Genomic DNA, 17,570 nt, shown 5'->3' with positions numbered 1-17,570 from the left:
TGCAAATCCAACACGTGAGTACTGTAGTAACTGTAGAATACAAAGCTGAGAAAACCCATTGTAAATCTATAGCTGGACAATACCACTTCAGACTGCAAGTGGGAGCTCATCTTATAAAATGCTCTCATATTTATTTATTTATTCATTCATTCATTCTCTCTCCCCCCCCCCAAGAAATGTAGAATGTCAGGAAGAAGGCTAGATTTTTCAAAAAAAATCTATGTGTAGGGATTATCCCCACCTCCCCCAGTAAAGAAGCATTCAACTCCTCCCCAGAAGTCTGAATTGGTATAGCCCAAACACAGGTCTACCACCCCAGCAGCGGTTTGTGCAAAGCAGACCATTGCTGATTAAAAACAGGAAAACTAAGATGTAATGATTACATGAGTAGTAGTGGCTTAAGGCTGCAATCCCCCTGATATTGGTGGAACGTACGTCCGAGAAAATATGCATAAGACCAAGGTCTCATCTACTAGCCTTGAAAACTAATCCCTCTTCCCAGCTTCCATAGAGTTATGTAAACATTATCTCCAGAATTTCTATTTAACCTCGCAAACAGATTAACATACTTCCCCACCTGCTAATTTATTTTCCCTCTTCTTCTGAGCATTACTATATTTTCTTTGGCACAGACTGTCATTAATAGGAAGATATGTAAGAATTCATTTTAAAATACAACAGCCTATGAAGCTCTCACCAACAAACATGAAGAGTAATTATGTGTGGTTGTTTGAAAACTCAGCCAGGATCCCTTGACGTGTACTTTGATCAGAATCAATGTAGTAATAATTAGCATGGCCTATTAAGAATAGTTGGAGCATGAGTTTCAGTGGTGAACAACTTTCTGTCACATTTTATTACCCTGTATCATTTTTACTAATAGGTGTATTATAGCTTCATGACTTTGAGTTCATATTATTTTCATGCTTCAATTAGTCAGAAGCGTCCAGAATGTTCAGGACTGTAATAGGAATGGCTTTTCAGAGAGTTTTAAAAGTGGAATTTGTTCTTAAGCAACTTTCCCCCAAAAACACATCCTGAAGTTTTCTTTTAATCTAATTTAGCACGGCAGTTTCCTAGGCAGTGGTATGAAGGAAAGCAAGCCTCAATCAAAGGAGAAATATAGTAAATCTCACATATCATCCCATTTAACTCTAGGAAGGTTAAAATATTATTTTCTAACCAGTGAAAAATTAACTGAGCAATGCAGAACTGCATCTATAATTTGACACAATAAAACAGCTCTAGCAGAAATGAAAGCCACCTGAAAATTATCCATGTGTGAGTCACAAATTAATGAAATGGAGATAATCTTACATTTTCATGTTTAAATGAGTTTTTAAAGAGAAAGCATAGAGTATTGGATATACCAAGGCAATTTTGCATGTTCAAGTTTTTGAGTGCAATGGGCTATCCCTCCCCCCGACATACAGGCTTGGGTGGAACCATTTAGAATTGTATCTTTAACCTTACAACTCTTGTTTCCTTCTCTCTCTTCTATTTCCTAAATGGCACTACCCTCACAAGGCCCAAACCCCCATCATTTTTGTTCAGCCTGCTACATCTAGGCCTCCCATGCAGTCTACAAGACCCCTAATACTACTCTCCACTCTCACACGTCAACCATAACACTCCCTGCCTCCATCTACCTCATTTATAGCAGCAAATAAGCTGTTGATCCAGCCCACATGGGAGTTGTTCAGTCTGTATATAGCCCTGTTACCATTTTAAGTTTTGTGTTATCCCATTTTGGAGTCTCAAGCAGCATCAGCATTTTACCCTCTGATTCTTTTGGTACTTGTTATAATAAACTTTTTTAAAAACCTGAACTGGTATTCAGTGGTCCTTGCTAATTCCTCCTAGTAATAGGACTACAGTACAACTTCTTAATGACACACCACCTCTCTAGACCCAAGATCTCTTTTTTTAAATATCTTTTTTATTAATTTTCTATTCACCCACCAATATTCGTTACATAGTTCCATGTTAACATATTTTACAATTAAAGATTTTCCCTTCGTTAATACAATACTTATTTCATATATTATATTTCACAATCAATCAAGTTTCACATTTATATTATCATATCCTTCCTATTGTTGACTTCCTTTCTTCCTTTGCTGTCTATTTTGTTTCAAGTATTTCTCACACATTATCCTTTTTCTGTATATATAATTTCCATATGTCGAGATACTATATTGGTTGTTTCCACTCTACTGGTCTTATCTTTCTAGGTTTCATGTTAATTTTTCAATATACTCCATAAAATTATTCCATTCCCTGTCAAATACTTTGTCTCCTTGGTGCCCAATCATTTAGCTACGGTATTCCTGCATATTCTGTTATTTTTTGCCGCTAATCTTCAATTGAAGGTAATTTGTGTTGCTTCTAAACCTGGGCCAACAACAATCTTGCTCCCGTTGTGGCATATAAGAATAATTTTTGGTTGTGTTTTTTGACATCCTCCGCTACCATCTACAACAAGAAGGCTTCCGGTCTTTTCTTAAAAGTGTACTTAAAATTTTTATTTAGTTCATTATATATTCCCCACCCCAGAAATCCTTAACTTTCCCGCACCTTCACCACATGTGGAAAAAATCTCCCTCTGCATTCCCACACTTGAGACCCAAGATCTCTTGAGATATTTTGAGACCCAAGATCTCAAAATATTACACCTATATAGTGATGTGCTAAAACATAAGGCGTAACCTGGGAGATGTGTAGGCTTGGTAACATCACACTGCCTCTGTGGCAGCAATATATGCCAGAAGCTTTGCACAAGACAATACAAGGTCTCAAGGGATCTCCCTTGGGCTACATTAGCCTCCTTTAGCTCTAGCCCTCCAATGCACCATGATCACTATTCTCTCAGAGGGTATAAGAAGAAGCCAAATGCTTTGGATTTGGATCCTTGCCATTAATGCTACATGGTATCAGCTTTCAGTTTTTTTCTATTTATTACCCACAACTCAGACTTACTCCAATGCTTAGCTACGGCGACACAGAACGGGGTGCGCCATGCAGCTACTGCAATATCCTGTATCTGCTATCTGTCATCCAACCTTCATCCCACATGGCCAGTTCTGTTGTTTTGAGCACTTAGCAGGAAACAAACAAAACTTATATGAACACTATTGGCATGATTAATCTCCACCATACTAAACAGACAAGTAGCACTTAATAATAGCCATGCTAGTATGTTCTTCAGAAAGCGGTTTGGTTTTCAGAAACATTTTATTTTTAATGTAGTATTTTTTAATAATATATATTTCAAGATGACAAACACATTCTCTCTCTCTTTCTCTCTCCAACAGTGAGCAATGATAATATCGGCTCCCTCTTTTCTTTAGTAAATATCTAAGTTTACCACTGCAGAGAGTTAAATGGAATGCTTCTGTGATACTTGAACATACATTGTGAATTATAGCATATCTACCCTGCAGACATACCACTAACAGTAACCCCAGGAGGCTTAAAGAAATATCAGCACTCAAATTCACAGAGTAAAGGTCTGAAGAGGCAGCTCTGTGAACGGATAACTGCCCGCGGCTTTACCAAGCACAATATAGCTGTCAGTTGTTATTATGTTAAAGATTTTCTGGTGAACAGTGTTTTTCATTTTGCATGTCAGGGAGGGGAGAAAGAGACACATTCAGACAACCATCTCTTTAAGAAAACATAAAAAGAGCTGAGCCTTGTGGCTTACTCACCAGGGTTGGTTATAGTCAAGAGGTCAAGTTGCCGCTGTTGCTGAAAAACAAATGATAAAAGGAGTTGCTGAAAGATGGCTAATTTTAGTAGGTCAGCTTAGACATGCCAAGCAAGTGTTCTGACATTTGCAATAGAATTAATTATGACTTACATGGCTCAATGTTATTCTTTTGGATGGAAGCCATGTGTACCGTGCCCAGCCCTTTGAATGCCTTCTCTCTTGCACTCTTTTAGAGTGTTGGTAATTAATTTAGTGGTAAAAATGCACATATGCATGTCTGCTTAGATTTAACAACCTTTGTCAAACCAAGGAAACATTTAACACATCGGCAAAGGATGTTATATGATTTAAAGAATGGTACTGATGTGCAGGATTCTGTGGCACAAGTTAGCATCCTTATCTTTTTTATAAAAAATAAAATAACACCTTATTCTCACAGTGGAGAAGTAAATGAGATAGAAGTTAATTAAAAGTGAGAGAAAGAGGCCTTGGATAATCAAGGGCTTTGTTGTTACCACAAATAACTGATCCTGTAACTATCCTTCCAGAAGCTTCGTGCCATTGGACACAATAAAGGCACTTGCAGGAAAACAATACAGAGAACAAGGAAGCAGAACTATAAACAATGAGGCCCACTTCATGACCAGAACAGCATTGAAGTTACTTTTGCATGGCTCCCGTTACCATTCTGGCAACATATAGCAATCAATCAATCAATCAATCAATCACCTTTCACATATATATCTCAAGACAATGTACAAAACATAATAAACTAAAACAGTGTTTAGTGTTAAGAAACAATAAAAAGGACACCAAACAGCAGAGACCTATTCATCCAACTGGGAAAGCTTGGAGGAGAAAAGAGGGCAGGAACTAAGTCACATGGTTCTAGAGAGGTGTGGAATCCAACCACATGGAAGCTGTTCTCACATCACCTCTGAAAATGTCATTAAGTATGTCACTGTGCACTCATCACCAATCAATGGTAGGTAACTAAATTCTAAGAAACTACTAGTGCTATTCACATTGACAATTCATTTATTTTGGTGCATTCAGCATTCGTTTGACATTCACTGCAGCTTAGAGAGTTCCCCCGCCCTTCATCATTCGAATGTTACAGCCATTTACTTCTTTTTCCTTACACTTCCTAATAGTTATCCTTCTAAACTCTCTTCGTCCAACATTTGTGTAGAACTGGCATTGCAGAATATACTGTCCACTTTAATTTATCTTTCCTAATTTGCTCAATAATGTCTGTGTTGCTTTCATTTATTGTCAGGTCTATTGATCCACTTCTAATCTAATTCTCATCATTACGCTGTCTCTATTCTTTTGGTGACACTTGGAAGTCCTTGAAAATGGAAGCATGCCTGCATGAACACTAAACTGAAAAGTTTGTCTTTCCCAACATTTTACTCTTTCAAGGCCTCATCTAAAAGGATTGAAACTTAGTGACTGTGCAGTTGAATGCCGAATGAAATTCATTCGATAGTATATGAACTTCACTGACAGTCAAGTGTGCTTAGTTCCTACTTGCGACTGAACATAAGATATAATTCATGTCCATGAAAGGACACTAATGGTGCAAGGTTGGCTGTCTCCTGTTTGTACAAGAAGGAGAACATTGTGGACAACTTTGAATCACTGCTTTACTTAGGTCAGCCTTTCTATGTCTTCCAACAGGTCCCCTCCCACAACAATATTTAAACCCAAATTACCTTGGGGTGGGAGGCCAGATTCATAAGATGCCAAGCTATCTGACTTCTTAGAAATACATTCCTAAACCAAAACATACCTATTAAGAAAGAACTGAACTATTTTTTAATACGGTATATGGGCTACGATGTGACACACACACACACACGACTCTTATCAAGTGGTTGCCTTTAACACAGGGAAATTTTAGAACAAAAATAATTCATGTTGTATCAAGTACTTTTTTTTACCCTCACTCCATAGGAATTCCATATGAACCAGCATTTAGAACAAAAACTAAAACAAATCTCCTCAACACCTCAATTTATCTTTCTACTACCATGGGAGCCACCTTTCTCCAATTGAGCCAGAATGTTGAGCTGTTCTAACCCCTCAGAGTTGAACCCATTATACTGACACAACCCACCAGCATATGCCATTGAGCACTGTTCATTTCAGTATGGTAACCAAACTTTTATTAGGCTCTAAAACTGTCTTTATTAGATTTGTTGCTGAATAGTTCTAAATTGTAATTCTAAGCTGACCTTAAAAATTCTTCATTGCTTACTTCTTCACTAACTTTTCCTGACTTAAGACTTTAAACTTTCAACATTCTTTTAACCTTTTATACTGGCATATATTCCCTCTCTTTCTCTCTCTCAGCACTTACTTCTTTTCCTTAGTATTGATGCCCTTGGAGATATTTGCTGACTTTTTTCTATTTAATTCTAACCTTAATTAACTCAGGGTGAGTTGGAAGAGTGCAAAGAAGGAATTATTTTTTGTGTAAATTAACTAATTCATTTAAGGCTAGATTATCTGCAAGATGTTCTCCTGCCCCACTCTTATTTCTTCTTGGTACATTAACCAACTCTACCCACGTGTAAAGGTACCACAGATTGTTCAGTACATTTTGTGAAAAGAAGCCCAGTACAAAGATGCCTAGTGATACTGACACCTAGAACTGTTTCCTCATTAACACTATCATCAAATTACATGCAACTGCAATCAGTTCTTGATCCAGACAAGGAAGTGTAGCATGTTTCCCCCAAAATGTTAAGTTATCAAACTCGGAGAAATTAAGTTCTCTTGATGAATTTTCTACATTTTTTCTCTGGTTGGATATTCCTTAGTTGGAGTGCCACAACACCCTGCAGTACAATTTGGATTTACCTTCTGATCAAGACAAAAATGCCATTTCTGTTCCCTTTAAACAGATGCTCTGATAATTAAAAACATAAAATGTTATCACACTCAAGCACTAAATAATAAATTCTTTCAACTAACCCCTCCAACAGATCTTTATTCATGTAATACAGCAGAATCTCACACTTCCTTTGCCCTCTATTATTACGGTAGTTGCAAATGTATCATTGGATCATGATAAAATGTGCCACTCATCTTGTTGACACTTGGCAGGGATCTTAATAAAACTCAACTACCCATGCCTATTACTTTGTGTGGATTTTATTATCAATAATGCAGGTGTGTAGGTGGATTCCAATAAAATGTGAACACTCTCTGTAGGAGCTTTTGTGAATTTCCAGAAGCATCTGATCAGTCATCTTCCTATACACTTCCTACATCTTTGTATTTCCAGTCATGGTTCAAAAGCAGAGGCCAATATGAATAATACAAAAGAACATATATGGGCAGTTTAATGACTATTGGAAACAAAACTATCCCTATACACTCCTGCTATTTCCACAGTATAATGGCAAAGCTCGCACAAACATGCAATATATAAGTCAAACTCTACCTGTGGCAGAATCCCAGCTCTTCCTTATTGCTACCTTTTTGCTGATGCATAAGGAATTGGAGCACAGGGTGAACTCAATGCCTCACTTGGGAATGATATCTTCTCTCAAGGCAAGGCATTATGGGTGAAGTCACTCCAGAGTGACTTCACCGCTGTCACTTTGCCATGATGGCAGCAAATACTGTTTAAAGTTACTTTAAATTTAAAATGCAAAGATACTTAAAGCAGTACACTATTTATTTATTTGTAAAATTATTTATTTGGCACTATTCATAAAATATATCGGAGTGGTTTGAAGCAATCATACATAAAGCCATACAACAAAAACCATACGAAAATGTTAAAATCAGAGATTGACAGACACTTTTTAGCATCATTGCAATATGGCGGCAGCATAGTAGTCTCTGGTGTGACCTCATCAACAATGCATCAGTCTGAGGAAGGGCTGTGCACTCAGAGAAATGCACAAGATAGGCTCCCCAGAGAGGATTGGGTTGTGGGCAGCAGCAACAGTGGAGTGGCGACTGGGAGGAAGGAAGAATCATTGGTGGCAGTAATAATGCCAGTGGCTAGTTGTCCAGCCAGGGTAGTATTTGTCCCTGCAGGCAGCAGATAAGAGGTGCATAGCCCAACATCTGAGCCATGTGGCTCAGTGTGGCCGATGATAGGATTAATCCTGATTATAATCCTGATTATAAAGATTCTTATCATCAATTCCTCAATGTATAATATCCATTAGCAAGGTACAAAGCAATAATTGGGCAATGACTGAGTTTTGGAAGCACATAAAAATGAAATGATCTCTTCTTTCTCTCATTCTTTACTTATACTCTGCCCCCATCCCTGCTCACACTTGCAAATTTTGCACATCAGAAGGTTGGTCTTAAAGTTAGCTGAAATTTCTCAGTCATTTTCCTTTTGCTCGACCCCCAAAAACCCACTTTGCATAATTTTCTCTGAAAATTCACCACTGTGTGTGTGTGTGGCAGCCACCACCACCCCACCACAATACCCCAGAAGGATGCTAGATCTAAAGCATTGTGCCAGATGCAAGATTGTGGTTAGGCTGCCAATATAGTTGGTGCTCCTCCTGCCATTTACAATGGCAGCAAAAATAGTAGCAACTAAAAAAACTCAGGAACAAATAAGAAGCTGTGCTGCTGCTACTGGTAGGCACCCAAGCCCACAAGAAATTGTTGGATTACTCCCCCACCAGAGAAATGCCCTCTCCTACTTTTTCTGCCCACAAATACAATAGAACATTTCAAGATGCCATTTGCATATGGCTGTAGTCTTAGACATTTTAGCATTCAGGGTCAAAACCAGGGTTGAACCAGTGGATGTGCCTATGCAACAACTCATCCCACCTAATTTTTTTTTGTTTTTTTAAAGGCATTCTAATTTGTGACACAACAGCTTCCATTTGAAGAATGAGATCTTGTTTTTCAGAACAGCCAAACAGCAAAACCGGTGATGTCTCCCCATGCTCAAATTTTCATCCACTTGCTCAGGGTGGAATGCTGAAATATAATTTATCACTCTTATCACACAACTTGCATCATTCTTGACTTGAAGGGAGTTGATCCCACATCTGAAGGGCCACAGGCTCACCATCCATGTATCAGTTGGATATGACTACTTTCTTTCCGGGTCAACCCAACAGTAAGGTCAAGAAAAAAATAAACAACATGGAAGAAATCCAATTTATGAAACCCCTTGGGTGGGACAGCATATCTGAATGAGGTCAAACTGGGAATGATTACCATGGTGGAGGTCCTGAATATTCACAAGGCAAGTTTTTCAAGCAATAATCGTAATTTTGGACATATTGTGGAATGTGGAGCTGTGAATCTGATTTAGCTCATAAGCACATAAGAGAAAACTCTTCAGTGTTTTTTCTCTTGACAGCAGTAGCAAATGTTTAAAGGCTTCCTCTCCTGTGACGACCCTGAACTGGAGGAATATGGTGAATCTTACTACTTGTTAAAAGCACAGGAAAACACTTAAATCGATTCCAATATAACAAATTAGAAATCAGTTCAGTGAAAAGTGTTGAAAGGTATCAGGTGCTACAAGATCAATTCAAGAAGAAAGATTAAAATAGCTGAGCAAGTACAGGTTGGCAAAGAAATGATTAAGGGAATAGGAAATCATAAAATCAGACTTCTCAAATCTGAATGGTACTTACTCCCCAAAGGAAGACTGGTTGTTGTTGTTTTTTAGTTCAAACATAAAGGCACAGTCCTACAACTTCACTACCAGGAATAATGGATGGAGCTTAAATGAAAAGAAATATCAATATCAAATTCAACACTTTCTTTTTCAGACAGGCAGTACAGAGCGAGAAACTGTGCTCTTAAGGCTTTGAAAGCCACACTTCTTTTAATGGTTCTTGCTACATGATTAAATATGTACTGTGGGGCCATTCCTGCTTTATCAAGGGAAAGAAAACCTGACTATACACTGTAACCTCTGTGGTTTAGTAATCCTGACTCTCATTTTATTCATTTAGAGTAGGATAGTGGTCCAGTTATTCAGAAATCAAAATGTTTGGGAAACTGGTGAGTGTGATTAATTGCATCATTCAACATTTGAAAATATTAAAACTGGGGTTGAAATTGCATTAAACTAGTGCATTATCTTGGGAAAGACTGTTTCATGCTGATGGTAATGTAGAAAGTAAGGGTTCTACATCTCTTGCATTACAGAGTTGACACGGCCTGGAGAAGGCTAACAAACTCCCATTGATATCAGGGGGGAAAGACACTGTGACAATACAATCCCATGTATATCTTATTCAGAGGCAAGCTCCATCGATTACAACAGAGTTTACATCCAGGTATGTGCCATAGGACCCAGGTGGCGCTGTGGTTAAACCACTGAGCCTAGGGCTTGCCGATCGGAAGGTCGGCGGTTCGAATCCCTGTGACGGGGTGAGCTCCCGTTGCTTGGTCCCAGCTCCTGCCAACCTAGCAGTTCGAAAGCACGTCAAAATGCAAGTAGATAAATAGGAACCGCTACAGCGGGAAGGTAAACGGCGTTTCCATGTGCTGCTCTGGTTTGCCAGAAGCGGCTTTGTCATGCTGGCCACATGACCTAGAAGCTATACGCCAGCTCCCTCGGCCAATAATGCGAGATGAGCGCGCAACCCCAGAGTCGGTCACGACTGGACCTACCTTTACCTTTATGTGCCATAGGTATAGGATTGCAGCCCCAAGCACTGATGTTTTCAAGAGGACTAAGCACACTCCTGTCATGAGATTGGACCTAGGCATGGGCAGTGCTTTTCTTCCAGGAAAATAAAATAGGTGTCGGTAGTCACCATGAAATTGTTACAGTAAGTGCCACACTTTTTAGCAAAAAAAAAAATGTGCCAGTATTGCATACCCTTGAGTACCCCCTGGAAAAATGCACTGGGCATGGGCAAACGTGTCAGATTTTCTCTCTCTGTTTTTGTCTCTCTGATTTTTCCAATCTAAAGTTAAGCTCTCCACACTACCACATCAGTTTGATTTTTTAAAAAAAAAGTATTGAAAATTCACCAGCATTTCAATGTGATTTTCTCCTAACACATGTTTGTATGCAATTTTACCTATCTTGCAGAACAATTTCTCCTACTATGCACATTTTTGTAAGATATTTTTACTAACATATGCAGCTTATGTACAGTTTGCCCTAGTATATGCATTTTTATACACATTATTTCCCTAGAGAATGGAAATTTTTTGATTTTGAAAAATGTGAATTTTGAAGGATGGATAAGTTTCAGCCCTCATATTGTTTTGAAAAGTGAAAAATGGGTAGGTTCACCTTTAAATATAAACTAAATTGAATTTCAGTTCCCCAATTGGACTCAATATGTGTAAAATGGCTTCCGTATCTTCCTCTCTATGCTACTTGATCAATAAAAACATGTTACTTCCCTTAAGAGATCTCAAATATTAACTGAATTACTATCATCTTTTTAAAAATGGTGTGAACCAGTTAGTCAAGGCCATTCATTTAGAAACAACCTTTAACCATCTGGCAGGCCTGTGCAAATTGAAGTTCCAGTCCTCCTGAAGTTGCTTTAAAAATGTTAAAAGCTTTGTTTCGGTGCACATATAACATGGAGATTTTCCTGTGGCCTGGAGTTTTTATTAGGTAAAATTACAAAGTCACAGCCTTATTGCTGTGTTTGTGACATCAATTACTATAATACCAATACAGATCACCCTAGTGCCACAAACAGAGAATTAGGCCTGAATGTGAGAAATAAGCAGCAGGAGCTAATAAAATCTGTGTTAAACAGCTATTTATTTCAAAGAAAGAATAAACAGAATAAAAACAATAAGGGCCACATGTGGTGCTATTAGCACTAGGAAAAGAATCTATATAGGATATGGATTACAACTTCAGCCTGGAAGAACTGCTTCTTCGTTGTCAGACTCAGCCTCTGTGTAATATTAAATAATACTAAATAACAGGAAAAGCATTCGGACAGAAAAAGTATAGATTAGGGAAAGCAATTATTAACATTTAGGGCCTGCGATTTGTTGGGAAGGTGGGCCTTGCAATTCAATGAATTTCTAATTAGAAACAAAGTGCATCTGCCTATAGCAGTAATAGGATATTGATCAACCACTGTTTGTTTATGGAAGTATTATTGATAACAGAAATAAGGTTTACACAATTTTCAAGCCAAAAACACAGATCAATTTATTTAATACCAATAGAGGGTGTTTTCTTGAAGCCAGGGTAGGGCAATTGTTTTCTTGTGTTGGAAATTAGTGTCAAGCCATGCAAATAACTTTTTTAAAAATTGTGTCAAATGGGACATTGCTACTCTAAGACAGGGATGGGGAACCTATGGCCCTCCAAATGTTGTAGGATTCCAAACGGCTTCCAATAGTCTGGTTCCCACCTGACCCAGACTTTGAGAAGACTTTCTCTGAGGAAGAGGCTTGGAACCCTGTGAAGAAACCCAGCATACTTGGCTCATGTATGTCTAACCTCGGACCTCCAATAACCTATCAAATTACATTCCTAGAACAATTCCCTGTCCATAAAGGAGCTATGAAACCATGGTTTAGTAGTGCTATAAACACAAACAAGCAAAGGGCTGCTGAAAGCCTTAGGCTCACATGCTCCCCTGCCCAACGCCTCTCCCAAATGGCCAGAAAGAGGACTTTGGCAAATTTAGTTACACTTTTAACAAAACCTGACTTATCATTCTATGAAGCAGAGGTTACAGTTTCAAACAAGCACAAGTAAATTTCACAATAAGCCACCTTCAAACTAGGCAAAAGCAGCAGCAAGAGAGCTCTGTGGTATAGTCTGCAAAGCGGACACAATGTAGAGCAGGAAATTCACTGCTAGCTCAAATTCACTCAGTTCCCCCACCATTTCCTGGTACCATTGATACAGTGTGAGTGTGCTCCTACCCTGTGCTGTCCACATCCTGCCCTCAAATCCATCCTGTTTCAGTTTATCTTTGCTTGCAGAACAACCATGCAATGTATCACCACATATTTTTGTGTGGAGACAGTTTATCTGCTCCTCAACCTCTGTAGCAGGACTTCTGCTAAAACCTACATCCATTCAGCTGGCAGAATTCAAGTTTAGAATGACTCTGTTAATCTCTTACTTTGCTGCTGTCAGAAAGAACAGCAGAGGCAATGGATAAATTCAATTAACAAAAACAAACCTTTCAGTTTAACAAGTTGTATTAAGGGCTTTTCGTGCTCACTCCCCAAAATGCTGGGAAAAGACAGCTGTTAACAGACATATTATTTAGGCAATACTGATATAGTACTGTATGGTATCGCATCATGTGATTAGTTCTTTAAAGGTGTTTCAGCTTTTACTGGTTGCCATTGCTTTTCTACCTATAACAGCTGCCTCCTTTTTTAAACAAGGGGGAAAGGTTGGAAATATGGGTTGCCAACTTCCCCCATCCCCACCAGCCTCCTATGTTTAATGGGCTGCAAACCTCTAATGTAGGCACCCCCAAACTGCGGCCCTCCAGATGTTTTGGCCTAAAACTCCTATGATCCCTAGCTAACAGGACCAGTGGTCGGGGAAGATGGAAACTGTAGTCCAAAACATCTGGAGGGCCGAAGTTTGGGGATGCCTGCTCTAATGACTCCAGCTGCCTTTCTGCCTCTAATAACCAGCTCATTTTTAAAGAAGAGGTTATAAATAAGGGTTGCCAATATTTTTTTCTTAACTAGGCTCCTGTGTCTTTATTGGGGTTGCCAACTTTTACAGGCCGCTACTTCTCTACCTGTAATAATTAGTTCACTGGGCAAGGGGTCATGCAGTTTCATGTGCCTTGCAATCATCCAGGAAGATTTCTGCACCTTCTATGAATGTGAAAGGTACAGGAGCATAGTGGCTAGATGGTTGTTGTTCTTGTTTAGTTCAATTGTCACACCTAACCTTACAGGTTGCACTAAAAAAAGAGGATATTCAGCAGGTACACATATAGAGCAACACAGTTGAGCCCTAAATCTCCCTTCCCTCCATTTTAGTTTGAAGGCTTTTCTGTGCCTTCAAAAGCTGCTGTCAGGAATGTAGCTGCAGTGCATCTCAGTTATATTTTCCACTCCCCTCTTGCCTTACAAACTATTCCCCCAGTATATTTTCACACCTGAAATTTCTAACCTCTTGACTACCTGAATTGTAAACACTTCAAGGCTGATAGGCCTAGTCTGTGAATATTTCCATCTCTGTCTCTCATCTGTCCCTCTCCCCACTTGTCTTTTTCTGTCCTTCAAAGAGCTACACTAATGGCCATATTCCAACCAACCCTCTCTGCTTGTCATTCACTCAACATTTCATTCATCCCTCTCCCCTGAACATAACCTTCTGCCACAACAGGCACTTGCAGGGTCTTTCCTTATAAACCCCCATTGAATAATAATAAAAAAATGCCTTTAAAACTGCAAACATGTTCATGCTCATGGCAATGACACATACTAAATGTTCCCCTTGACCTAACACGATTTCCGAAAAGATACATTATAGAGAATTTTTCCTTCAAAACTACTCCAGCAAAGTTTGTGTAAGAAATCAGCATACCACCTTTCCACTTCTCAAACTTGATCACCACACATTTAGCTCATTCATAAGACACCATTTATTATGCTTTCCACCTCAAATGTGGTATGGACCATACTCATCCTAACCTCTCATACACTGCCAAGTTTCATAGAATTGTAGAGTTGGAAGGGACCACAAGAGCCATCTAGTCCAACCCCTGCAATGCAGAAATATTTTGCCTTATGTGGGGCACAACCCACGGCTAAGAGGCTCATGCTATAAAATCAGTCTGTTGAACCATTTTTTAACTAAAAGCTGTAATACCTATTTTCCCCATCCCAATTTTTCATTATAATTTTGGGGTGCTATTCAGCCAACTTATCCTTTGCGTACCTATAATAAATTCAAAATCTTCATCAAAATCAGGTTTTGCTCCATCCTTTTGCACTACTAGCCTGCTTTCTTACTTGGTGTTTCCATTTTAATGGCATCATTGTTGAGATGAAGGCCATCAAAACATTTGTCTCAAGGGGTCTGTTTGTGTGTCCAGTGCCTACTGACAAGGCTGTGTATATTCCACGCTTCAATAATTGCATCATGAATTTGGTACATTTGGTATCTGACAGGTTTTAATTTGACCTATCTTGATGTCACCATTTAACTTTCTGAAAATCATATGCATGTGTCAAACAGAAATCTCCATTCTATTTAAATTATTCAAAACGGAATAAACAGATGGGAAAATAACAGATCCCAGTAGATACTGTTTAATGAAAAAGGAGGAAGCAAACATTTGTGTCTTGACAGAAAGGGGGCAGCTAGTTCAATCTCTCCAAACCTCCTTTCAGTAATTTGCTCTAAAAGGTAACAATGTATCCAGTTAATCAGGATGCCTCAAAGGGAACACAGCTACATAGTGTTCCTGCTTTTTAATTTTGAGGGATTAATCTATTGAGCAATCTTTCCTTGTACCATTTTGTCATGACATTTATTCACTCCACGCGTAGCTTCTAATCTGTGTGGACGACGACGTGCTCAAAATAACCACAAAAGAAAATCTAATGGCTTTGATCCAACAGAGCCCAGCACAACTAGAAGGTACCTGTGGAGTGAGTCTCTGATTATTATTTTTTATTCCTCCTGTAGCTGCAGCCTGCTTTGACCCACAGGAGTTGCTTCTTGGGAGCTCAGTGAGTTGCAGTAAGGAGAAGGCAAAAAAGCACTAGTCAATGAGTAAAAACCCACTTGTGGTTCTTATGATACAAACCAAGGTTTATGGACAAATGTATGACACTGGGGAAGCACTGCAGGTCAGTGATGGAGTATATGCTTTTCATGTACAAAGTCCTAGGTTTGATCTCAGGCAGGGCTGGGAAATATCCCCTGCCCAAAACCCTGGAGAGTCACTGTCAAGTCAGTGTCAACAATACTGAGATCAACCAATGATCTGTATTGGTATAAGGTGGCTTTCTATGTTTTATTATTTTCTACAATCTTAGCTAATACTAATTTCAAGTTTCTGTTCTGAAATTGCCATTTGAAAATCATAGTCGTAACTGCTAAGATCCTAGCAGAGATTGCATTATTATGGTTTCACAATCGGTACAGATAGTTGTGCATATACTTCATAATCCTGAAATTACTGTAACTGATTATGATACCATGAGGATACTCCCAAAACTATGAGACAATGAATTTGGGATTAGGCGGCTTTTGTAAACAGTCTTCCCCATGAAATTCAGCTCCTCCTTTAAAGGGAACTTTAAAGCAAGATTTTTCACAAAAGCCACTACAGAGAAAAGGTGTGTCGAAAACATGCTCTGAGGCAGCCAACCCCACTACCACCATAGTGCTCCATTTTATTTTTGGCAGCTTCAGTGCTATTTTTGTTTTGTTCAAAACAGGTCTTCTTCTTGAATAGCAGTGGCATCAGCATGCCGTCAAGCAAGATTTGGCTTCAAGATAAAACCACGGGGCAAATTCAAAGTGAGAGCAATGCTTTGCTCAACACTAGCTTTGTTTGTTCTCAGTGATGTACATCACCATGAAGTTAAATCTGGGTAACTGCATGAAGGTATCATTGCTGCTAGAAATGCATTTTCTTCTCTTCATCTAACAAAAAATTGCCAATGTTCCAGATGATTGGGAAGGGGCAATGAACCAGTAGGTGGAAATATACACCATGAGGAGTCTGAATAAATATTTTATCACATACCCCAGCCCCTTTACATGCTGAAAATGTTCCCTGGTTCAGTTGCATTAGCCCCAATTGTTGCCCTAGATATGTTTTATCATTGTATTCCAGTTGTTTTTAATGCACACTCTAACCTTTCAAATTCTAATATTCAATTCTTTTATTACAAATTAAATATCAACATAATTAAATAATCCCAGCAGCTGTGCTCTGGAAGTTATACCCAAATTAGGCAGAACACATTGTTCTTAAAGCTGGGTTAGATTTCTCATGTTCATACTTAAATGCTCCTACAGATTTCATTCTGGGGGAAATGTGTCACAGCTTAGTACATTATTCATAGGGTGGTTGGGACAAAATAAGCCAGAAACACAGCAGCTCCATCTACAACATGAGTCAAAGGAAAGCCAAAAAAGAAAAGAAAAATCTGGTTCAGAGTTTAAATGTTTGCATCAGCAAACTGGTCATATGTTCAAAACATTTTTGCTGCACTGAATGATGATAATTAAAGCAGTACACCCTGTAGTCCCACTTGAAAATAAGAAACATCTAGCCTTTCAGATTCTCACAAAAGTCTCATGGTTCATATTTACATGAAACCATGTCAGACAGTAGTCTTTATATATATATATAAATAAATATATAATATGGACAATCAAGTTCTAAGGGAAGTGTTCCTCTAAGCCAGGGGTCCACAAACTAAGGGCCGGGGGCCGGATGCAGCCCAATCGCCTTCTAAATCCGGCCCACGGATGGTTTGGGAATCAGTGTGTTTTTACATGAGTAGAATGTGTCCTTTTATATAAAAAGCATCTCTGTGTTATTTGTGGGGCATAGGAATTAGTTCAATTTTTTTTCTAAAATATAGTCCGGCCCCTCACAAGGTCTGAGGGACAGTGGACCGGCCCACAGCTGAAAAAGTTTGCTGACCCCTGCTCTAAGCTCTAAGGCTTCTTCCTTTGTCAGTACCAGATCTCAAAGGAGATAGAAAACATAAAATATTTACCCTTAATAGGTTTTTATGTTTTCAAGTCAATCATTGAAGTGGGTAAGTCAAGATGCATTTAATCACAAAATGTTGTGTCCTGCTTTGAAAGTCTAGCATCTTAGGCTAGAATGGTTCAAAACCAAAACATCTCTGTTCATAATTGTTTATGTTTCTAAGCGCTAAGCTAGGATCCTGTAAA

The 17,570-nt window shown here is 38.7% G+C and overlaps 1 protein-coding gene across 5 annotated transcripts in view; it reads right to left on the bottom strand.

Annotated features, from left to right (window-relative positions):
* The window catches only part of BEND5 (BEN domain containing 5), a 733,139-nt gene that overhangs the window by 382,468 nt on the left and 333,101 nt on the right, over positions 1–17,570 (bottom strand). For all 5 annotated transcript variants that reach the window (XM_088674073.1, XM_035121552.3, XM_060276914.2 and 2 more), the window contains one exon: positions 3,711–3,750. In XM_088674073.1, the coding sequence (XP_088530199.1) occupies positions 3,711–3,750 (40 nt within the window). The remainder of the gene's footprint in view (positions 1–3,710; positions 3,751–17,570) is intronic.

Source organism: Zootoca vivipara, chromosome 7, assembly GCF_965207765.1.
Source record: "Zootoca vivipara chromosome 7, rZooViv2.hap1.1, whole genome shotgun sequence".
Classification (NCBI taxonomy): Eukaryota; Metazoa; Chordata; class Lepidosauria; order Squamata; family Lacertidae; genus Zootoca; species Zootoca vivipara.
This window is presented reverse-complemented; position numbering and strand designations above follow the sequence as displayed.